At 40.0% G+C, this 24,484-nt stretch overlaps 1 protein-coding gene and 1 pseudogene across 2 annotated transcripts; one reads left to right on the forward strand and one right to left on the reverse strand.

Annotated features, from left to right (window-relative positions):
• CENPL (centromere protein L) lies at window positions 1–24,271 on the reverse strand. Of its 2 annotated transcripts, XM_027565371.1 has the most exons (6): window positions 23,795–24,271; window positions 22,812–22,855; window positions 14,139–14,315; window positions 5,672–5,923; window positions 1,822–2,364; window positions 480–600 (listed from the first exon to the last, which is right to left on the reverse strand). In XM_027565371.1, the coding sequence occupies exons 3-6, from the start codon at window positions 14,310–14,312 to the stop codon at window positions 529–531; spliced, it is 1,041 nt and encodes a 346-aa protein (XP_027421172.1). In that variant the 5' UTR covers window positions 14,313–14,315; window positions 22,812–22,855; window positions 23,795–24,271; the 3' UTR covers window positions 480–528. The 2 variants fall into 2 exon arrangements, with proteins under 2 accessions (XP_027421171.1, XP_027421172.1); XM_027565370.1 differs by lacking the exon at window positions 22,812–22,855 and having other exon boundaries at window positions 1–600; window positions 23,795–24,257.
• Window positions 11,314–11,937, forward strand: LOC113906768 (annotated as a pseudogene).
• Window positions 24,272–24,484: the final 213 nt, after the last annotated feature.

Below are 24,484 nucleotides of genomic sequence, written 5' to 3' on the forward strand. Positions count from 1 at the left end.
TTTCATTTTAAAAGTGAATATTTAATTCAACATTGCAATAAGAATTAAACAGTTAAAAACAGAAGCATATTAGTGGCTTAAAAAGGACAGCAACTTTAGTTCCTTTGGAGAGGATTTTGATTGCCGGTTGTCTACAGCAAAACGATGCTAGGAAAATGTCTGTAGAAGACAGAAAATCTCTCTGAATGCAAGTCTAAAATGCTTAAAAATAGGGATTAAAGGTTTTAAAGATGCAAACCAGAAGTATCCAGTATTAAGATGGCCAAAAAATGAACTCCACATAGTCTAGAGACTAGAATCCCAGACGATCATGACTGTTACACAGGCACCTGGCTGTGGTTCATCCACTACCACCTTCTTGATTCTTCTAGATCCTTCTTGGCTTTCATCTGGGTAACTCCAAGGCACTGTGAGGAAAACACATGGATAGATGCCCATTTCTCCTGTAGTCCCTCTCAGTTTGGCAATTAAGCAGTCAGTCAGTGAGAAAAAGGTATTTAATCCATAACTTATAGTCCCCATAAGACCTCACTCAATTTGAAAAACCGCCAGTTCTGTCAAATACGCCAGCACTCCAATAAGGTATTTAGGACACAAAATCTGGGGGAAAAAAGACATTTAAATTAAAATACAATTAATTATAATATAGTTTGATATCTGATAAATATTCCAGACTTATTTTAAATTCCGTATCTATAAGCTAAGCTATGAATAGGAACCTAAACTATTGTTATTCTAAGCCAAACAAGACTACTTAATAAAGATGCCTGACTTTAATAAATTTGCAACTATTAGTCAATGGTGCTTAGAAGGAATTAGATTAAGGTTCTTATTTATCCTGGCTTCCACTGATTAGCTACCTACCTGCTTAAAGAGAGGGGGTAGGGGAAGGGTATCTATGAACCCCTTGGACGTATATATCTCTACTTTCTAGAAAAAGTTTCATAGCTTCCTTCTGAAAAGTATGTACGTGCGTGCTAAGACGCTTCAGCCGTGTCTGACTCTTTGCAACCTGATGGACTGTAGTCCGCCAGGTTCCTCTGTCCGTGGGGTTTTCCAGGCAAGAATACTAGACTGGGTTGCCATGTCCTCCTCCAGGGGATATTCCTGACCTAGAGATTGAACCCACATCTCTTATGTCTCCGACCTTGGCAGGCAGGTTCTTTACCACTAGGGACACCTCTCAAAGTTATACACAACACCAAAAATGTTTTGTAGAAACAAACCAGAGGCAGAAACTTAGTTAACACATTAATTTCAAACTTCTGAGAGGCAGTACAGTGTTGCAGTTAAAAATATATAAGTCTTTGAGTCAGATGCCTGGGTTTAAATTTCAACTCCACTTATTAGCTGTGTGATCCTTAGGGAGTCTATTTATCTTCTGTGCCACAATTTCCTCTTTACAACCTATGCAAGCAGGTTGTTGTGAAAACTAAATGGGACAATATGTATAAAAATGCTTACTAATGCTTGGCATGGTTAGTGCTTGACAAATGTTAGCTATCATTTGGCATTATTTGAACCTAGGAACCACAATTACTCTCTTACATCATTAAGAGAGGTTCTTAGAATAGTCCAGATAAAACAGGGCCACCCTCATATCCACAGATGGATACAAACACACTATATAAAATAGTTTAAAAATATACTTATTAATAGAATGTGAGCATATGGAAGTAAAATTTAAAAAATATATAAGGACTTCATGAAATTGAATTCTAAGTATTTCAAAGTATTCCTTCATCGTGGAAAATATTATTGCTATGCATTCTGAAAACTATGCAAAAATAAGGAAAAATAACTAGATTTGTTCAAACTAACCTTTATTTTTCCATCAGTATGTGCTGAAGCTACAGATGTTGAAACACGAACCAATCTTGTGGCTGATAAATGAATTTTGAAATGCCTATGGAAATGTGAATACAGGCAGTCCATGAACAAGTCAACTTCCTCCTGGGTAACTTCCCCAGGTGTTTTGTGAACACTGTCCCATAAAGCTTTTGCATCTTCTGGATGTATGGCGTAAGAAATGTCCAGACTATGAGGGCTACAGGGTACAGACCAAAGAAATTCAGTAGTGGCCATATAATGGTCCATTTTGCATGCAGTCCACATAGCAGCCATCCAGGAAAGGTTAAATGCATTGATTGCTAAGGGACGGAAGTAACAGTCAAAAGTTTTCTGAAACCAGGTTCCAATTATAGCTGTATTAGTCTCTGCACCATTTACAAGGAATAAGGGTAGACAGGTGAAATCTTCTGAAACAGTCTCCAGAAGACTGTCTCCAAATACACAGCAGAACCAACCAGTCCACAACACTTTGCCTTCTTTGTGCTCAGATGGCAATTGAGATTTGGACAGAATCTATGAAGGAAAATCAAACAGGTTCATTAAATTCCAAAGTACATTTATTCTGGACTTCCCTGGTGGTCCAGTGGTTAAGAATCCGCCTGCCAATGCACAGGACAGGGGTTGGATCCCTGGCCAGGGTAGATTTCACATGCCTTGGGGCAACTAATCCCACAAGCCACAACCACTGGACCTGTGCCCCAGAGCCCATGCTCTGCAACAAGAGAAGCCACAAAATGAAAAGCCCTCACACTGCCAACTACAGAATAACCCCACTCGCCAAAATTAGAGAAGGCCCTCACATAGTAACAAAGATCCTCATACAGCAATGTAGCCAAAAATAAATAAAATAAAAAACAAAAGCACATTTACTCCTAAATTACATCGTCTCAGCGTTAATTAATATAGTACATTTAAAAATAAGAAGATATGTTGAATTAACATTACCTGCCAAAAACCACACAAAGAATTGTCTCCTTAATCATTATTAGGGTTTATTCAAGTTAATTGACCTTTCTCCTAATACTCTGATTAGGACAAAGTATATGGCAAGATCTTGGTGCAATCAAATACAAAATAAGAATACCAATAAGGTATAATCAGGTACAGTATCCCGAAAAAAAAAATCTCAACCTGAGAAGGGACTGTAAAGTAAAAAGTTCACCAGATCCAAAGTGCTGGAATTATTCCACTGGGAAAGATGCCACTATTTCCTAAGGCAGCTCTGTCTATCCACTTAAAATGCTCTTTTGTGTGTTAGACCCCATAGTTTCCAACCACTGGTCCTACTTTTTTCCTTACATGCATATAGATCAAATCTGATCTAATCTCTCTTCTACAGAAAAAGCCCGGCAAATATTTGATGGTCTCTATCATATGCTGCCAAGGTCAATATCTCCAGTTTCTTCAACCATTCTTCCTATGACATACGTTCGAGTTCTCACACTATTTGGACACACTTCTCTGAAAACCTTTGGCACAGGAGTCATTCGTAAGTGAACGTAATTACTTCAAAAACATCTGATTACAGGACTGTTAACACCTTTAACCTGTATTATACTCCTACTAATCTACCTTAGATTGCAGTAGTTTTCTGCTTTTTAGTTGAAAACGTTACATAAATTAGCCCTACATACTCATTTTCATTGTTAATAAGTAAATCCCCCACCCCCTACAACTTATACTAAGGCAATAAACGTATACCTACTAAAAATTTAATCTCTTTCAATTTGACCCACTGTGCCAATCCATTCAGATCTTCTAGAATCTTGATTATATTTTCCAGTAGATTGACTAACCCCTCAAATGTCAAATCTTCAAATTATATAACAAACATACCTTCCAGATAGTTATAGAAGTTTTAATTTAAGTTCAACCAGGACAAGGTGAAGATCACAGCCCTATATTATATATCCCTTTAGAGACAATCATGTAAACAATTACTTTGACCACTCTCCTCCTTGTTCAAAAAGTTATAAGAGACTTTCAAATACATTTAAAGCCCAGATATAGTATGTCTATCATATTTTCATAATCTAAAAGTCCTATAACTCTGTCAAGAAATAGATTTAATTTGAAAACTATTAGGATACTACACTAGGAATTCAAGAGGTCATTTATATTTCTCACAAGAATATTTGCTTGCCTGATGACATGCAAACCATATAACTTCTTAAGGCCTCAACTGCTTTACATGACAGACTGCTAATTATCTACCCAGTATCTATTTTTCCCTCCACAATAATACAGAGATTTTACTTGGGCTGGCAAAGTACCTACTGAAAAAAATTTCTAGTCTCCCTTCCAACTGGGATGTAAAGAGAAGTTACTATTGGCTCTCAGCAAGTCTCATTCAAAATTTACTCAGTGGCAGGCAACCTGTCTGCCCTTCCCATCCTCCTCCTCCTCCTTGTCTTGAACTTACATATAATATTTAGAACTCCAGGAGCCAATTTAGATTACAATGAGACCATAAGCATGGAAGCCACGGACCAAGGATGATAGAGAAGACAGAAGGAGCTTAGATTATTAATAATTTCATGAAGCATTTATCAGCCTTGAAAAGCTTACCTCTGGACACTTTTTTGCAAAATAACTAAACCTCTATCATCACTGTTATTTAGACTTTCTGTTATATGCACCTGAACCTAATCCCAATAATCCTGAAAACCTTGCCAATACCATGAGGGTCAGATAGAAAGTAAATACTTGAGGCTTTGCAAGCCATATGGTCTCTGTAGCAACTACTCAATTCTGCTGTTGTAACACAAAAGCAGCCATAGACTACAGAAACAAATGAATGGGGATCTATTTCAAGAAAACATAACTTACAAAGCCAAGACGCAGGCTATATCTGGACTTCAGGTCATAGTTTGCTGACCCCTTATCGAACAAACAAAATTTCAACTGTTTCAGAACTTACCAATGACTAAAATGAGTTAACTCAGCAGAAACAGAAGTAGCAGGCATAAATAATAAAATAAATCTGGTTTCTTAATAAAACAAAGGATAGTCATACTACTTTTATACACTACATATAGGAAGAAATGTAAAATGTTACATTTTTAAGAGTAATTTGGCATGATATATCTACTTCTAGGATTTTAATCCCAGTAAAAACCATAGAAATATACAGATAAATTTACAAAAATGCAAAATTTACATTTAGTTACTCAAAATGACATGAGTTAACTAGTTACAGTGCAGATTATTAGTTTAAAAAGAAGCCATAATCATACTGCAAAAATATGGACAATATGACCACGATTTTAATAGATACAAATAGCCAAACAGACATATCTAGGTTCATGATGGAGTCTGCAGTTTTCTTACAATGTCTTTGCCTAGTTTTGGTATTAGGGTAATACTGGCCTTCCCCTTAGGAAGTATTCCCTCTGCTTCTAGCCTCTGAAAAAGCTTGTAGGAAACTGGTATAACCTCTTTAAATGTTGGGTGGAATTCACCAATGAACCCATCCAGACCTGTTGCTTTCTGTTTTGGAAGGTTATTAATTATTGACTCCATTTCTTTACTAGACCTAGGTCTATTCAGATTGTCTACTGCCAAACAGATGTATACCAAACTGTTATCCTGTGGTTTTTAACTTTGTTTGTACTTAAATATTTAAGTTTTATTAAAAGAAACAGGGTTATATTGTAAAAGGAAAAATCTAATTGCTGTAATTTGATCAAACAAGATATAACATAGGTTATAAATCACACATTTGAGAATTTTAAAAACAGTAAGAATATAGTACAATTTCTAAACCAAAACAATGCACATTCCTTTCTCCTAGGAAGCAAGTACGACTTTTACAATATACCTGGACAAGAAATGCTTCAGGATCTCTTTGTGTTCCTTTCACTCCCATGAGAGTAGAGAAAACCACTTTGATGTTGAAGTCATCTCCCACTTCCACAGCAAGTCCTTTCTGCTTTTCAGCAGCAATAAATGCATTCAGAAGTTTAGAGTACTCTTTGAAATTAGTATAGGAGAATTTATATAAGGGAGTTAAACTATATAAAGTCCATTGTTTATGCAGAAGGAATGCAAACTTTTGAGGATCAACATCTTCCTAAAAAAAATCAAGACAAAAGAAGTCAGAGAATAAGGAAACATCAGGCGCTTCCCTGGTGGCCCAGTGGCTGAGAATCTGCCTTGCAACACAGTGGACACCAGTTCAGTCTGGGAAGATTCCACATGCCACAGAGCAACTAAGCCCCTGTGCTTGTGCAATCATAAATAAATAAATAAAGAAAAGAAAAGAATTTGGAAACTAAGAACTTAATCACAGTATTTTAAGTATTTAATACAGATCTATTATTGGATACCTGATCTTCGCATTCCAGTCAAACTGAGTTTGTAGGACTCTTTGAAGATCTTTGAACAGACTTTTGCATCTGCTGTGCCTTCCCTTTTTGATGTTCTTCCCAGAGTGTTTACAGGACATGGTCCTTCCCTTTCTCTGCCCGAACGTCACTCAAGAGGGCACCCTATCTAAAGCAGCACCTGCATCCATTCCAACTTTGTCACTCTGTATCTCCTGAACATGTTTCCCGCCTCCCCCCACCCCCACCCCGCCACAACATTTATTATGTGACATTATGTACTTGTCTATATTTTTGGAATCACAGGTACCATTAAAAACAAAATAGTTCATTTCTATTGGCCCTAGGGCATTGTTGAGGGTCTTCACATACACCCCCATATAAGCTTCTAGTTTTATCCTGAATTGAAATTTTCTATAGAATCCATACTTCCTGATATAGTCTCACAGTTCCACCTCTTTTAGAACTTTCAACACAGTTTTCCACTTGACAAAAATATTTGTCCTGACTGAAGTACTCACGGAAAAGTCATAAAACTTTTTTCTTATTACTTCAAAAGATTTGGGGCAAAAAAAGGCTGGGGGCAGATTCCCTGGCAGTCCAATGGTTAGGACTTGGTGCTCTCACTGCAGGGGCCCAGGTTCAACCTCTGGTTAGGGAACTACGATCCCACAAGCCCATTTGGTGCAACCAAAAAAAGATTTGGCAAAATTATTTGTATCACATAGAGAAAAGGAAACACTGAACCAGGCATTCTATTCTTGAATTTATATACAATCTCTGTTTTCTGGTTAAAAGCTATCACTTTCATTACCAGGACTAGGAATTTTTAAGGAAGTTTTCATAAAGAAGCAAAAATTTTCCCATATTCCAAAAGATACTAGACCTACAACAGAGAAAAGAAAACAAAGTTATAAGGAAGGTGTGGGTGACTTGGTCAGACTTCTTACTAAGTGATTCAGAAGCATCCATCAAACTTGTATCCACTAGGGCTTTATTTCATGCTTCAGTAAAATTAAAAATTATGAATGTTATATACAAGGTTTAGGGTTTTTTAATGAATGATCAAAACAGCATATTGCCACTAGACAAATCTGGGACAATATAAAAACCAAAATAATTTAGTAAGGAATTAGAAAAATTTTAAAAAAAACACAGGAATTCATAAGAATGAAATCAAAATACTCCCTAACACCATACACAAAAATAAACTCAAAATGGATTAAAGACCTAAATGTAAGACCAATCACAAAGGGGAAAATACAGCAAGAACTCTCTGACATAAATCATATCAAGATCTTTTTTGATCCACCTCCTGGAATAATCAAAATAAAAACAAAAATAAATGGGACCTAATTAAACTTAAAAAGCTTTTGCATAGCAAAGACAACCATAAATGAGACAAAAAGACAACCCTCAGAACAGGAGAAAATATTTACAAACAAAGCAACTGACATGGGATTAATCTCCAAAATATACAAACAGTTCATGAAGCTCAATATTAAAATAAAAAACAACCCAATCAAAAATGGGCAGAAGACCTAAATAGACATTTCTCCAAAGAAGATATACAGATGGCCAAGAGACACTTGAAAAGATGCTCAGTATCACTAATTATTAGAGAAATGCAGAACAAAACTACGATGAGGTATCACCTCACACTGGTCAGAAGAGTCATCATCAAAAAAATATCTAAGTATCACATGTTGACTCTTTGAGGAAGACGTGGTTGCCACTGCCGGGAGGACCAACCCCATGTCCAAGGAGCCGTGGCTGCATGGGCACAGGAGGGCCTAGGGGAGCTATCCCACGTTGAAGGTCAGGAAGGGCGGCGGTGAGGAGATACCCCTTGTCCAAGGTAAGGAGCAATGGCTGCGCTTTGCTGGAGCAGCCATGAAGAGATACCCCACGCCCAAGGTAAGAGAAACCCAAGTAAGATGGTAGGTGTTGTAAGAGGGCATCAGAGGGCAAACACACTGAAACCATACTCACAGAAAACTAGTCAATCTAATCACACTAGGACCACAGCCTTGTCTAACTCAGTCAAACTAAGCCAGGCCCGTGGGGCAACCCAAGATGGGCAGGTCATGGTGGAGAGATCTGACAGAATGTGGTCCACTGGAGAAGGGAATGGCAAACCACTTCAGTATTCTTGCCTTGAGAACCCCATGAACAGTATGAAAAGGCAAAATGATAGGATACTGACAGAGGAACTCCCCAGGTCAGTAGGTGCCCAATATGCTACTGGAGATCAGTGGAGAAATAACTCCAGAAAGAATGAAGGGATGGAGACAAAGCAAAAAGAATACCCAGCTGTGGATGTGACTGGTGATAGAAGCAAGGTCCGATGCTGTAAAGAGCAATATTGCATAGGAACCTGGAATGTCAGGTCCATGAATCAAGGCAAATTGGAAGTGGTCAAACAAGAGATGGCAAGAGTGAATGTCGACATTCTAGGAATCAGTGAACTGAAATGGACTGGAATGGGTGAATTTAACTCAGATGACCATTATATCTACTACTGCAGGCAGGAATCCCTCAGAAGAAATGGAGTAGCCCTCATGGTCAACAAAAGAGTCCGAAATGCAGTACTTGGATGCAATCTCAAAAATGACAGAATGATCTCTGTTCGTTTCCAAGGCAAACCATTCAATATCACAGTAATCCAAGTCTATGCCCCAACCAGTAACACTGAAGAAGCTGAAGTTGAATGGTTCTATGAAGACTTACAAGACCTTTTAGAATTAACACCCAAAAAAGATGTCCTTTTCATTATAGGGGACTGGAATGCAAAAGTAGGAAGTCAAGAAACACCTGGAGTAACAGGCAAATTTGGCCTTGGAATACGGAATGAAGCAGGGCAAAGACTAGTAGAGTTTTGCCAAGAAAATGCACTGGTCATAACAAACACCCTCTTCCAACAACACAAGAGAAGACTCTATACATGGACATCACCAGATGGTCAACACCAAAATCAGATTGATTATATTCTTTGCAGCCAAAGAGGGAGAAGCTCTATACAGTCAGCAAAAACAAGACTAGGAGCTGACTATGGCTCAGACCATGAACTCTTTATTGTCAAATTCAGACTGAAATTGAAGAAAGTAGGGAAAACCACTAGACCATTCAGGTATGACCTAAATCAAATCCCTTATGATTATACAGTGGAAGTGAGAAATAGATTTAAGGGCCTAGATCTGATAGACAGAGTGCCTGATGAACTATGGAATGAGGTTTGTGACACTGTACAGGAGACAGGGATCAAGACCATCCCCATGGAAAAGAAATGCAAAAAAGCAAAATGGCTGTCTGGGGAGGCCTTACAAATAGCTGTGAAAAGAAGAGAAGTGAAAAGCAAAGGAGAAAAGGAAAGATATAAACATCTGAATGCAGTTCCAAAGAATAGCAAGAAGAGATAAGAAAGCCTTCTTCAGCAATCAATGCAAAGAAATAGAGGAAAACAACAGAATGGGAAAGACTACAGATCTCTTCAAGAAAATCAGAGATACCAAAAGAACATTTCATGCAAAGATGGGCTTGATAAAGGACAGAAATGGTATGGACCTAACAGAAGCAGAAGATATTAAGAAGAGATGGCAAGAATACACAGAAGAACTGTACAAAAAAGATCTTCACGACCCAGATGATCACGGTGGTGTGATCACTGACCTAGAACCAGACATCCTGAAATGTGAAGTCAAGTGGGCCTTAGAAAGCATCACTACGAACAAAGCTAGTGGAGTTGATGGAATTCCAGTTGAGCTATTTCAAATCCTGGAAGGTGATGCTGTGAAAGTGCTGCACTCAATATGCCAGCACATTTGGAAAACTCAGCAGTGGCCACAGGACTGGAAAAGGTCTGTTTTCATTCCAATCCCAAAGAAAGGCACTGCCAAAGAATGCTCAAACTACCGCATAATTGCACTCATCTCACATGCTAGTAAAGTAATGCTCAAAATTCTCCAAGCCAGGCTTCAGCAATATGTGAACCATGAAATTCCTGATGTTCAAGCTGGTTTTAGAAAAGGCAGAGGAACCAGAGATCAAATTGCCAACATCCGCTGGATCATGGAAAAAGCAAGAGAGTTCGAGAAAAACATCTATTTCTGCTTTATTGACTATGCCAAAGCCTTTGACTGTGTGGATCACAATAAACTGTGGAAAATTCTGAAAGAGATGGGAATACCAGACCACCTGACCTGCGTGCGTCTTGAGAAGCCTGTATGCAGGTCAGGAAGCAACAGTTAGAACTGGACATGGAACAACAGACTGGTTCCAAATAGGAAAAGGAGTTCGTCAAGGCTGTATATTGTCACCCTGTTTATTTAACTTATATGCAGAGTACATTATGAGAAACGCTGGACCTGAAGAAACACAAGCTAGAATCAAGATTGCTGGGAAATATCAGTAACCTCAGATATGCAGATGACACCACCCTTATGGCAGAAAGTGAAGAGGAACTCAAAAGCCTCTTGATGAAAGTGAAAGAGGAGAGTGAAAAAGTTGGCTTAAAGCTCAACATTTAGAAAACGAAGATCATGGCATCCGGTCCCATCACTTCATGGCAAATAGATGGGGAAACAGTGGAAACAGTGTCACACTTTATTTTTGGGGCTCCAAAATCACTGCAGATGGTGACTTCAGCCATGAAATTAAAAGACGCTTGCTCCTTGGAAGGAAAGTTATGACCAACCTAGATGGCATATTCAAAAGCAGAGACATTACTTTGCCAACAAAGGTCCGTCTAGTCAAGGCTATGGTTTTTCCAGTGGTCATGTATGGATGTGAGAGTTGGACTGTGAAGAAGGCTGAGCGCCGAAGAATTGATGCTTTTGAACTGTGGTGTTGGAGAAGACTCTTGAGAGTCCCTTGGACTGCAAGGAGATCCAACCAGTCCATTCTGAAGCAGATCAGCCCTGGGATTTCTTTGGAAAGAATGATGCTAAAGCTGAAACTCCAGTACTTTGGCCACCTCATGCGAACAGTTGACTCACTGGAAAAGACTCTGATGCTGGGAGGGATTGGGGGCAGGAGGAGAAGGGGACAACAGAGGATGAGATGGCTGGATGGCATCACTGACTTGATGGACATGAGTCTCAGTGAACTCCGGGAGCTGGTGATGGACAGGGAGGCCTGGCGTGCTGCGATTCATGGGGTGGCAAAGAGTCAGACACGAGTGAGCGACTGATCTGATCTGATCTGATCTCTGATGGTTGCCACTGCAGCAGAGCCCTTGCCACCTGCCCCTGCTCATGATTCATCACTGTGCTCTTGTGGACAAACAAGTAGGTTAGGAAGCCACATCACAGCCATGGCCTTTAAAGGCACCAGCAAGATTCCTGTGGAGCCAGAGGTGGCCATTCACCAGATTAGGATTACCCTCACCAGTCACAGCCTCAAGTCTCTAGAGAAGGAATGTGCCTACCTGATCAGAGGCGTGAAGGAAAAGACTCTCGAAGTGAAAGGACCTCTTCAGATGCCTACCGCGACTCTGAGAATAACTACAAGGAAAACTCCTTGTGGTGAAGGTTCTAAGAATTGGGATCAGTTCCAGATGAGGATCCAAAAATGACTCACTGACCTGCACAGTCCCTGTGAGATTGTCAAGCAGATCACTTCTGTCAGTATTGAGCCAAGAGTCGAGGTGGAAGTCACCACTGCTGACGCCTAAATCAAACTTTTTAGTAAACTGATAATCAGTTGTTAAAAATAAATAAATAAATACATAAATGCTGGAGAGGATGTGGAGAAAAGGGAACTCTCCTGCACTATTGGTGGGAATGTAAATTGATACAACCACTATGCAGAACAGTATGGAGATTCCTTAAAAAAACTAAAAACAGAACCACCATATGACCCAGCAATCCCACTTCTGGGCATATATCCTGAGAAAACCATAATTCAAAAAGACCCAATGTTCATTGCAGCACAGTTTATAATAGTCAGGACATGGAAGCAACCTAAATGTCCACTGACAAATGAATAAAGATGTAGTACATATATGCAATGGAATATTATTCAGCCATAAAAAAGAATGAAATCAAGTCATCTGTAGAGACATGGATGGACCTAGCGTCTGTCATACAGACTGAAGTAAATCAGACTAAAGTAAATCAGAAGGGAAAAAATATATCGTATATTAACGAATATATGTGGAATCTAGAAAAATGGTACAGATGCTATATGCAGGGCAGGAATAGAGATGCAGATGTAGGGAAAGGACATGTGGACATGGCGGGGAGGGGGAGCTGAGATGAACTGGGAGACTGGGACTGATGTATATGCACTACCATGTATAAAAGAGATACCTAGTAGGAACCTACTGTGTAGCACAGGGAGCTGAGCTCAGTGCTCTGTGGTGACCTAGATGGGTGGGATGGGATGGGGAGAGGTCCAAGAGGGAGTGGCTGCTAGGTCACTTCAGTCGTGTCCGACTCTGTGCAACCCCATAGACGGCAGCCACCAGGCTCCCCCATCCCTGGGATTCTCCAGGCAAGAATAGTGGAGTGGGTTGCCATTTCTTTCTCCAGTGCATGGAAGTGAAAAGTGCAAGTGAAGTCACTCAGTCGTGTCCAACTCTCAGCGACTCCATGGACTGCATGCAGCCTACCAGGCTCCTCCGTCCATGGGATTTTCCAGGCAAGAGTACTGGAGTGGGGTGCCATCGCCTTCTCCAAGAGGGAGTGGAGATACATGTATATACACACACATAGAGCTGATTCACACATATAGCTGATACATATATATACACACATATAGCTGATTCACTTTGTTGTACAGCAGAAACTAACATTGTAATTATACCCCAACAAAAAAATAAAATAAATTTAAAATAATAAATAAACAAGATTTAATGAATCCATACTGATAAATGGATAAACAAATGGAATAGAAATGAGAAGGGCCTAAAATATAATGCCAAAAGCTAGCTGGAAAATACGGAGCAAATAGAGATGGAAAATCATTATTTTGCAACCATTATGATAAAGATGGAATTACGCAACTCTACTCAGTGCTCTGTAGAGACCTAAATGGGAAGGAAATCCAACAAAAAGGGGACATACGTATATATATATAGCCGATTCACTTTGCTATACAACAGAAACTAACACAATGTTGTAAAGCAACTTTATACTCCAATTTATACTCCAATAAATACTAAGTTTAAGAAGAAAACCAGTAAGACTGAAAAAATTAAAACACAAATAAAAACTAATTTTTAAAAACAGGATCAGGCAAAAAACATCAATGGATAAGGGATGTTAAGTTTAAGGTGAAATTTTGACAAGGCACCAGATATATGTATTATCTTAAAGTGTCTCCCCACAGACTGCTTCTTAGTTGCAGGGGAAATAAAACAATAATTTCGGGGCAACACTTTCTAACAGTGTGATCAAAATTAACATCACCTATGTGCTATCAGGTGTTATCCCCCCAAAAAGGACACAACAGCACCTATACGATATTCCAGTTAGTGATACCTAACTTTAGTCTAATCTTGAGAAAACATCAGACAACTACAATATTCCTCATTTTGTATTGCTTCCCTGGTGGCGCAGACGGTAAAGAATCTGCCTACAATGCGGGAGACCTGGGTTCTATCCCTGGACTGGGAAGATCCCCTGGCAGAGGGCCTGGCCACCCATTCCAATACAAAATGAAGGACATTCTATTTAAAAAAGGAAGCGGAGGAAACATATTCTTCAAAACTGTCAGTATCATAAGAGAGAAATATTGTGGAAACATTCCAAATTAAAGGAAGTTAAAAAACATATGGCACCGATAGTACAAATAATTGTTTTAACCATTTCTCATTCATTACTTGTGGGATTAAGAAGATATTAAAAGTATCTTTTAGTTACAAATATTTATAATATATATATAATAAATAGTAACAAAATTTTTAAATGTTTTGCTCACATTCTCAGTTACTGGGAATACCAAGGAACACAAAAAACATACCTGCAGTTGTGAACCCTGGGGGATTTTCCTTCGTGGTGGAGTTGGGATAAATGAAGTCTGCTTCCTGACTGATTCTAATCGTTTCTGCAGAGGGGTGGCGCCTACAAAGAAATCTTTAAGCCTTGAGGAGGCGTCTTGTCTAGGAGTCAATTCCGGTGCATCATAAGAATCCATGGTCTGCATAAAAAGAAATAAAACCAGAATTCCAAACACTAAGACGTTAATTCATGCTTGTAGTTTCACTGATTCTTCTCCCTCCTGTAAAGGAATTCTTTCTCTCTCCCTCCCTCTCTTTGCCTCAAGTTTTGGCTTTGTAACCAAATCTTGTATTTCTCATTGGCTAACAGGCTATCTTCATGAACATCTTACTGACACCTCAAACACAGTATGTTCAAAACTAAATTCACCTTCCATTCTCCTCCTTCTAAAAGCTAGCTGGTCCATTTTCAAATTCCTGTCAACTTTCTAAGTTAATTTAAATTTATTTACGTAGTCTCCCATTTCTACTTTTTAACATACAGTCATTAAGCATATTCTTTTGCGTTTTTTTCTTCCTCAGTTTCCCCATTCATTCCCAAAGCTACTTCCTTAACCAGGGCTTATTACCACAACCGAGCGTTCCATATCTGAGGGCAATCCATTTTTCGGAAATGGCACTTTTAAAATAAAAAACAAAACAAACAAAAAGAAATGACACTTTATTATTAGTCCCCTGTACAAACACTTTACAGTGGTGAGATAAAGTCTCCTCTTCTGCTGGGTACTCTTTATTTCATAATGCAGCTTGTTCTTACCCTTCTCCTAGACATAAACACATTCTCATCTTCATGTGTCTGCCTATCAACTATATTCCCTATCTCAAGTGTTCTTTTTCCATTCCATCTCCATTAAGACTATGTTTGAATTTAATCTCCTTTCAAACAGCATGGTTTTATTAACCATTTCCCACCCCCCAGAAGACCTATGTTACACACTTCTGTGTCTGTATCAGTGGCTCATTCCCGGAAGCAGTGTACATATGCGTATAGAATGAGGTCTCAGGGGTAAATATTTTGAAAAAGCCCCAAAGCCCTCTAGATGACTCTAACAAAATCCCTCAAGAATATTCTACAAAGTCTTTGGAGATTAATAATACATTAGCCCATCCCCAGTGGCTCAGCGGTCAAGGATCCATTTGCCAATGCAGGAGACACAGGTTCGATCCCTGGATCAGGAAGACCCTCTGGACAAGGAAATGGCAAACCAGTCTAGTACTCTTTCCTGGGAAATCCCATGGACAGAGAAGCCTGGTGGGCTACAGTCCTTGGGGTCACAGTGAGTTAGACATGACTTAGTGACTAAACCAGCCCATATAGCTCTCTTTGATCACCTAGTCTATACCACTAATTTTGGCCCAAATTCATACTTCCTTGTATTATTTTTTTGGTGTGTATTTCCTCTTTTCCCAGTAAGACTAAACTACTTTGAAACTGTGTTCTTTATATTTATCTTGTATAATTACCCTACTATAATGCTGAATACTCTGTTAAGGAAGTATTGGTTTAACTGAACAGAAGTATTTCATAGAACCCCGAAATTGAAAGGAGTTATGATCTAAAACACAAGAGAAGACTCTACACATGGACATCATCAAATGGTCAACACCGAAATCAGACTGATTATATTCTTTGCACTCAAAGATGGAGAAGCTCTATACAGTCAGCAAAAACAAGACCAGGAGCTGACTGTGGCTCAGATCATGAACTCCTTATTGACAAATTCAGACTGAAATTGAAGAAAGTAGGGAAAACCACTAGACCATTCAGGTATGACCTAAATCAAATTCCTTATGATTATACAGTGGAAGTGAGAAATAGATTTAAGGGCCTAGATCTGATAGATAGAGTGCCTGATGAACTATGGACGGAGGTTCATGACATTGTACATGGGGATCAAGACCATCCCCATGGAAAAGAAATGCAAAAAGGCAAAATGGCTGTCTGGGGAGGCCTTACAAACAGCTGTGAAAATAAGAGAATCGAAAAGCAAAGGAGAAAAGGAAAGATATAAGTATCTGAATGCAGAGTTCCAAAGAATAGCAAGGAGAGATAAGAAAGCCTTCCTCGGCGATCAATGCAAAGAAATAGAGGAAAACAACAGAATGGGAAAGACTAGAGATCTCTTCAAGAAAATTAGAGATACCAAGGGAACATTTCATGCAAAGATGGGCTTGATAAAGGACACAAATGCTGCTTCTAAGTCATTTCAGTTGTGTCAGACTCTGTGTGACCCCACAGACGGCAGCCCACCAGGCTCCCCCGCCCCTGGGATTCTCCAGGCAAGAACACTGGAGTGGGTTGCCATTTCCATCTCCAGTGCATGAAAGTGAAAAGTGAAAGTGAAGCCGCTCAGTCGTGCCTGACTCTTAGCGACCCCATGGACTGCAACCTACCAGGTTCCTCCATCCATGGGACTTTCCAGGCAAGAGTACTAGAGTGGGGTGCCATTGCCTTCTCCGAAGGACAGAAATGGTATGGACCTAACAGAAGCAGAAGATATTAAGAAGAGGTGGCAAGAATACACAGAAGAACTGTACAAAAAAGATCTTCATGACCAAAATAATCACGATGGTGTGATCACTCACCTAGAGCCAGACATCCTGGAATATGAAGTCAAGTGGGCCTTAGAAAGCATCACTATAAACAAAGCTAGTGGAGGTGATGGAATTCCAGCTGAGCTATTTCAAATCCTAGAAGATGATGCTGTGAAAGTGCTGCACTCAATATGCCAGCAAATTTGGAAAACTCAGCAGTGGCCACAGGACTGGAAAAGGTCAGTTTTCATTCCAATCCCAAAGAAAGGCACTGCCAAAGAATGCTCAGACTACTGCACAATTGCACTCATCTCACACGCTAGTAAAATAATGCTCAAAATTCTCCAAGCCAGGCTTCAGCAATACATGAACCACGAACTTCCAGATGTTCAAGCTGGATTTAGAAAAGGCAGAGGAACCAGAGATCAAATTGCCAACATCCGCTGGATCATGGAAAAAGCAAGAGAGTTCCAGAAGAACATCTATTTCTGCTTTATTGACTATGCCAAAGCCTTTGACTGTGTGGATCACAATAAACTGTGGAAAATTCTGAAAGAGATGGAATACCAGACCACCTGACCTGCCTCTTGAGAAACCTGTTTGCAGGTCAGAAAGCAACAGTTACAACTGGACATGGAACAACAGACTGGTTCCAAATAGGAAAAGGAGTACGTCAAGGCTAGATATCGTCACCCTGCTTATTTAACTTATATGCAGAGTACGTCATGAGAAATGCTGGGCTGGATGAAGCACAAGCTGGAATCAAGACTGCTGGGAGAAATACCAATAACCTCAGATATGCAGATGACACCACCCTTATGGCAGAAAGTGAAGAAGAATTAAAGAGCCTCTTGATGAAAGTGAAAGAGGAGAGTGAAAAAGTTGGCTTAAAGCTCAACATTCAGAAAACAAAGATCATGGCATCTGGCCCCATCACTTCATGGGAAATAGATGGGAAAACAGTGGAAACGGTGTCATACTTTATTTTGGGGGGCTCCAAAATCACTGCAGATGGTGATTGCAGCCATGAAATGAAAAGACACTTACTCTTTGGAAGGAAAGTTATGACCAACCTAGATAGCATATTAAAAAGCAGATATTACTTTGCCAACAAAGGTATGTCTAGTCAAGGCTATGGTTTTTCCAGTGGTCATGTATGGATGTGAGAGTTGGACTATAAAGAAAGCTGAGTGCTGAAGAACTGATGCTTTTGACTGTGGTGTTGGAGAAGACTCTTGAGAGTCCCCTGGACTACAAGGAGATCCAACCAGTCCATTCTAAAGCAGATCAGCCCTGGGATTTCTTTGGAAGGAATGATGCTAAAGCTGAAACTCCAATACTTCAGCCACCTCATGCGAAGAGTTGACTCATTGGAAAAGACTCTGATGCTGGGAGGGCTTGGGGGCAGGAGGAGAAGGAGACAACAGAGGATGAGATGGCTGGATGGCATCACCGACTCAATGGACATGAGTTTGGGTGAACTCTGGGAGTTGGTGATGGACAGGGAGGCCTGGCGTGCTGCGATTCATGGGGTCGCAAAGAGTCGGACAAGACTGAGGGTTTGAACTGAACTGAACTGATGATTTAAAAGTTATAAAAATTATTTCCAAGTACTGGCACAGTTGTGCTTCCCCGGTGGCTACTGGTAAAGAATCCACCCACTAATACAAGAGATGAGTGTCAGGAAATCCCATGAGGTGGGCACGGCACCCTACTCCAGTATTCTTGCCTGGATAATCCCATGGAGCCTGGTGTCCTACAGTCCATGGGGCCACAAGAGTTGGACTCTTAGCAACTAAACTACAATTGGCATAGTTACCCTTTTAAAGTTTTTTTCACAGGAGTTTTTATTACTATATTTAAACTTCATTAGGTCAAAGTATGACACACTCTATTATCTTGCACAAAACTCCATACATAAATTAAATACATAGTTCTCAAAGCTCCTGAGTGATAATGCCCAGAGCAAGATTATATACCATACAATTTAAATAGCAGCTACTGCAAAGCAATCTAGCTTTAAATTTGCACAGAATTCTATTCAAAAAGGAATTTCAATCAATATCACTTACAGAGAATGTTTTCTTTTTCAAATTTGTTATTTGGAATAATTTCTAACATTTATTGAGTATTCATCATGTGCCAGGTACTTTCCTAAACCCTTTAACAATCCTATGAGGTGAGTTATATATTTCCAGCTGACAGATGCAAAGACAAAGAAATCAAGTAACTTGCCACAGTCATGCAGTTAAAGATGCAAAAGCCAGAATTTAAATGCAGACAGTCTTAACACCAGAGTAGGTGCTCTTACCTCCTTGTTTCATGCCACTTTTCAGTAGGCATCAATTTCAAGACAAAATAAGCCTAACTAAATTTGACTCCTCTTCAAAGAGAAATGCTATAAATTCCAAAAAATCATTAAAGTCTATCTAGGTAAGAGAAAACTGGAGATACCAAGGGAACATTTCACATAAGGATGGGAATGATAAAGCACAGAAACAGCAAGGACCTAACAGAAGCAGAAGAGATTAAGAGGTGGTGGCCAGAAAACACAGAAGAACTATACAAAAAAGGTCTTAATGATCCTGGATAACCACAATGGTGTGTTAACTCACCTAGAGCCAGACATCCTGCAGTGTGAAGTCATGCGGGCCTTAGGAAGCATTACTACAAACAAAGCTAGAGGAGGTGATGTAATTCCATCTGAGCTATTTCAAATCCTTAAAAATGATGCTTTTACAGTGCTGCACTCAATATGTCAGCAAATTTGGAAAACTCAGCAGTGGCCTTAGGACTGGAAAAGGTCAGTTTTCATTCTAATCCTAAAGAAGGGCAATGCCAAAGAATGTTCAAACTACCATACAATTGCACTCATTTCACATGCTAGTAAGATGATGTCAAAATCCTTCAAGCTAAGTTTCAACAGTACACGAAGGCAGAGGAACAAGAAATCAAATTGCCAACATTCACTGGATCACAGAGAAAGCAAGGGAATTCCAGAAAAACATCTACTTCTGTATCACTGACTATGCTAAAGCCTTTGTGTGGATCACAACAAACTGTGGAAAATTCTTAAAAAGATGGGAACACAAGACCACCTTACCTGTCTCCTGAGAAACCTGTATGTGGGTCAAGAAGCAACAATCAGAACAAGACATGGAACAAAGGATGGGTTCAAAATTGGGAAAGGAGTACCACAAGGCTGTTTATTGTCACCTTGCTTATTTAAATTCTATGCAGAGTACATCATGGGAAATGCGAGATTGGATGAATACCAAGCTGGAATCAAGATTACCTGGAGAAATATCAACAATCTCAGATATGCAGATGATACCACTCTAATGGCAAAAAGTGAAAGGGAACTAAAAAGTCTCTTAATGAGGGTGAAAGAACAGAGTGAAAAAAGCTGGCTTAAAACTCAACATTCAAAAAACTAAGATCATGGTATCTGGTCCCATCACTTCATGGCAAATAGAAGGGTAAAAAATGAAAGCAGTTGGAGAGGGTGTGGAGAAAAGGGAACCCTCTTACACTGTTGGTGGGAATGCAAACTAGTACAGCCACTATGGAGAACAGTGTGGAGATTCCTTAAAAAACTGGAAATAGAACTGCCTTATGATCCAGCAATCCCACTGCTGGGCATACACACTGAGGAAACCAGAAGGGAAAGAGACATGTGTACCCCAATGTTCATCACAGCACTGTTTATAATAGCCAGGACATGGAAGCAACCTAGATGTCCATCATCAGATGAATAGATAAGAAAGCTGTGGTACATATACACAATGGAGTATTACTCAGCCATTAAAAAGAATACATTTGAATCAGTTCTAATGAGGTGGATGAAACTGGAGCCTATTATACAGAGTGAAGTAAGCCAGAAAGAAAAACACCAATACAGTATACTAATGCATATATATGGAATTTAGAAAGATGGTAACAATAACCCTGTATACGAGACAGCAAAAGAGACACTGATGTATAGAACAGTCTTATGGACTCTGTGGGAGAGGGAGAGGATGGGATGATTTGGGAGAATGACATTGAAACATGTATAATATCATGTATGAAACGAGTTGCCAGTACAGGTTCAATGCACGATACTGGATGCTTGGGGCTGGTGCACTGGGACAACCCAGAGGGATGGTATAGGGAGGGAGGAGTGGGGAGGGTTCAGGATGGGGAACACATGTATACCTGTGGCGGATTCATTTCAATATTTGGCAAAACCAATACAATATTGTAAAGTTTAAAAATAAAATAAAATTTTAAAAAAAAGTGAAAGCAGTGACAGATTTCTTGGACTCCAAACCACTGCAAACAGTGACTACAAACATGAAATTAAAAGACACTTGCTCTTTAGACAAAGTGTATTAAACTTAGACAGTGTATTAAAAAGCAGAGACATCACTTGACCAACAAAAGTCCGTTTAGTGAAAGCTATGTTTTCAGTAGTAATGTACGGAATTGAGAGTTGGACCATAAAGAAGGCTGAGCGCCAAAGAATCGATCTGTGGTGCTGGAGACAACTTTCAGAGTCCCTTGAACTGCAGGGAGATCAAAAGGGTCAACCCTAAGGCAAATCAACCCTGAATATGCATTGGAAGAACTGATACTGAAGCTGAAGCTCCAATATTTTGGCCACCTGATGCAAAGAGCCAACTTAACAGAAAAGACCCCAATGCTGGGAAAGATTGAAGGCTAAAGGAGAAGGGGGTGGCAGAGGATGAGATGGTTAGATAGCATCACTAACACAATGGACATGAATCTGAGCAAACTCCAGGAGACAGTGAAGGGCAGAGGAGGCTGGCATGCTGTAGTCCACGGGGTGGCAGAGTCAGACAAGGCTTAGCAACTGAACAACAAAAGTGAGAGAAAGACTACTAGCTTAAAGGACTGGTTTTGAGAAAACATTTCCCTTAAGCATTTAATACTACAGTAATGTGAAATAGCCCAATCCATGCATTAAAGATCAGAAAATGATTTATATCTGTTTTATTTTCTCACTCCATACTCAACAATGAGTATTTTTGCCCTGCCTGATAATTAAAGAGGTTAAAATATATTTTGATTCAATACTTTACTTTCCTAACATTCTTCCTTCCAACTATAAGGAAAGAGGTCCTTTTACTTGCTTTCTAAAGTCAATCCATCAACTGATATTCTTGATCTCCATAGTCCTTCACATCCCCCTTAGGCACAATCTTCCATGTGTATTTCAAACCTCTATCATCTCTTATCTCTACTCCACAGGATACTTTTCTTCCACTGCTGAGCATATTTGTTTAAAACCTATTCATCTCATTCCTTTTGAGACCACTTTCCTGGAAATGTGGTATACAACTATTGCCTCCATTTACTAATAAATATTTTACTAGATATCTTTAGCAATCTCTTACGTATCTATCACTACAAAGACACTGCAATTTGAAGATTACTACTGGCCCTTTGAAGACTGTCAACAATGTTTTTGTGAAAATCATGGACAATCATTGGGTCATCAAGTTTGCTCATCCTTATTCCTCTAAACTTTCTGCTATCTTGTTCTTTTCAAACACTCAACTATTTCTCCTCCTTGTTTCTTATAGTTTCTTCTGATTCATTTGCTGACTCCTTTGCTTCCTCCAGTTGCAACAGCTGGTGTCTCCCCAAACTCTGAAATCACTTGTTCTCCATAAGGAAACATTCATTCAATATACGACTCCTCTAGTCCCATACTTTTGCACCTGCATTTCCAATTTCCTGTAAAACACTGAACTTCTGTGTCCTCGAACTCATTAAGTTCAAAGCTAAACATTATTCCACGACCAATCTTTCCTCTCCAACTACCCTGTTTCTCGGTAACAATTCCAACTCTTCCTTCTCATTTTTCTCCCTGCCTATTAAAATACACCTTAGTCATCTTTTACTCTTCACTCAAGTTTTACATCCAAAGTACCATCAAATTGTGATATATTCCTTAAAAATATATTTATTAGCCCTCTCAAATCACCTTCACTTCCATTCTTAATTTTAGCCACTTATTTCCAACTCAAGCCCCTTTCCCCAACCCAACCCTTTTCCCAACCCAAGACTAGTTTTTCCATAGACACCTCTCTTACCTTGTCATTACCTTGCTTGAGATCCCGTAACAATTCCCACACACCTAAATAAATGGAGTCAGAACTCTCTGTCTGGGCTTCAAGGCACCACCTTATCTGATCATAGTATCTGACCCTATTTGGGTTCACTCTTTACTGCTTTAGTTCTTACCCCAAGATCCATGGACAAACGGTCTTCCCAAAATCTAACAGCCCTCTAAGGTTGAATGCAAAATGTTTTATGCATGTGTAAATGGTAGGAGAAGGGGGTGAAGAAAGGTCTTTTTTTCCCTGTGGTTAAGTCTGTGAAGAAATGGACCCTTACTTAAATCACCTTTGTACCTTGCCACCAACACCTAAGTCCAATCGCCCAATAACACCAATGTATTACCAAATCCAAGCTCCCTCTGCTCACCACAAGACAGGTCAATGATTCAGAGATGAGGTGTTCAGGGAAGCCAATTATTTTCCAATAAAGAAAATAAATTTTCTTTATTTTATGACTGTATTCGGAAAGCCAGTTGACCAAGAAGATGGTAGACTAACATCTCAAAATAACCATCTTATCCGGCGCTAGATGCCAGTTCTTTTATAGATGAGAGATGGGAGGAGGTGAGGAAACAAAGTAAAAAGGCCATTAATCTTGAAAGTATCTCCTAGAAGAACAAGCCTTAGGCAGGGGATGTACTAATTTCTTCCTTCCTGTCATCTACAGGCGGGCAGGGTTCTAAACCAAGGCACTTTAATAACAGTCAGGCAGAGGTGCAGAATTCTCAGGCAGGCCACTATGTACTACAATAACAAAAGCAACTACAAGCAAGTCAAAGAAACAGTTTCAACACGGAATCAGAATTGGCTTTACCCTGCAACAAATGCTTAGCCCAGAGCTAAGCAGGTCCTGTGAAACGCACCTGAGCAGCCAAGTATTGTAAAGGTAACGACCACACGACAGGGCAAAACACAAAGTTTACTGCTATGGCTGAACCAATAACAAAGTATCTTACCAATAAAATGCCGTGATGACGCTGTCACCCATTCCCTTCACGAATCATTCTTCAAGCCGGGATCCAAAACTCCATCAAAACTGCAATCCCTCGAGGTAAAAAAGCCGCCAAAATGACAGCAAAGAGAAAGTCCAGAAGAACCCCTGGCCCTCCCAAATTCCCTCAAGCTCCACCACAAGACGCTTCAAGACGGACGCAAACGAGCCCAGAAAGACCTCCGCTCCCAAAGACGCCAGCCCAGCCTGGCACCTCAAGCCGAAGGGATATATCCGCTGCCTCAACCACCAGCTCCGCGACCCTCGCTCATAAGGAGTCAGCTTCAGCCCGCGGAGGGAAAGGGCAAGGGACAGTGTGTCCCACCTCGCCCCTCTCCACTTGAGCCCTCAGAGGCCAACGCTAGCTCGGAAATCCCGCCTTTGAGAAGCGGCAAATTGGCGTTCAGCCACCTCTTCCGTTTAAAATCGTTTCCCGACTCGCTCTGCGGCCGGACGCAGGACGTCTCCGCGGTGCCGATACCAAGTCTGTGAAGCTAATGAAGCAACTACGGTCGCCATTTTAACTGAGGGCATGGGAACGATCTAACCGTTACCGTCTACTTCCCTTCTCTCTGTCTTCCTTTTTTACCGGCGTTAAGCATTCCTTCCAATTTCCTCCCGTAGTAAATATGGCTGCGACGACACCCTGCCTCCT

This window comes from Bos indicus x Bos taurus, chromosome 16 (assembly GCF_003369695.1).
Source record: "Bos indicus x Bos taurus breed Angus x Brahman F1 hybrid chromosome 16, Bos_hybrid_MaternalHap_v2.0, whole genome shotgun sequence".
Taxonomy (NCBI): Eukaryota; Metazoa; Chordata; class Mammalia; order Artiodactyla; family Bovidae; genus Bos; species Bos indicus x Bos taurus.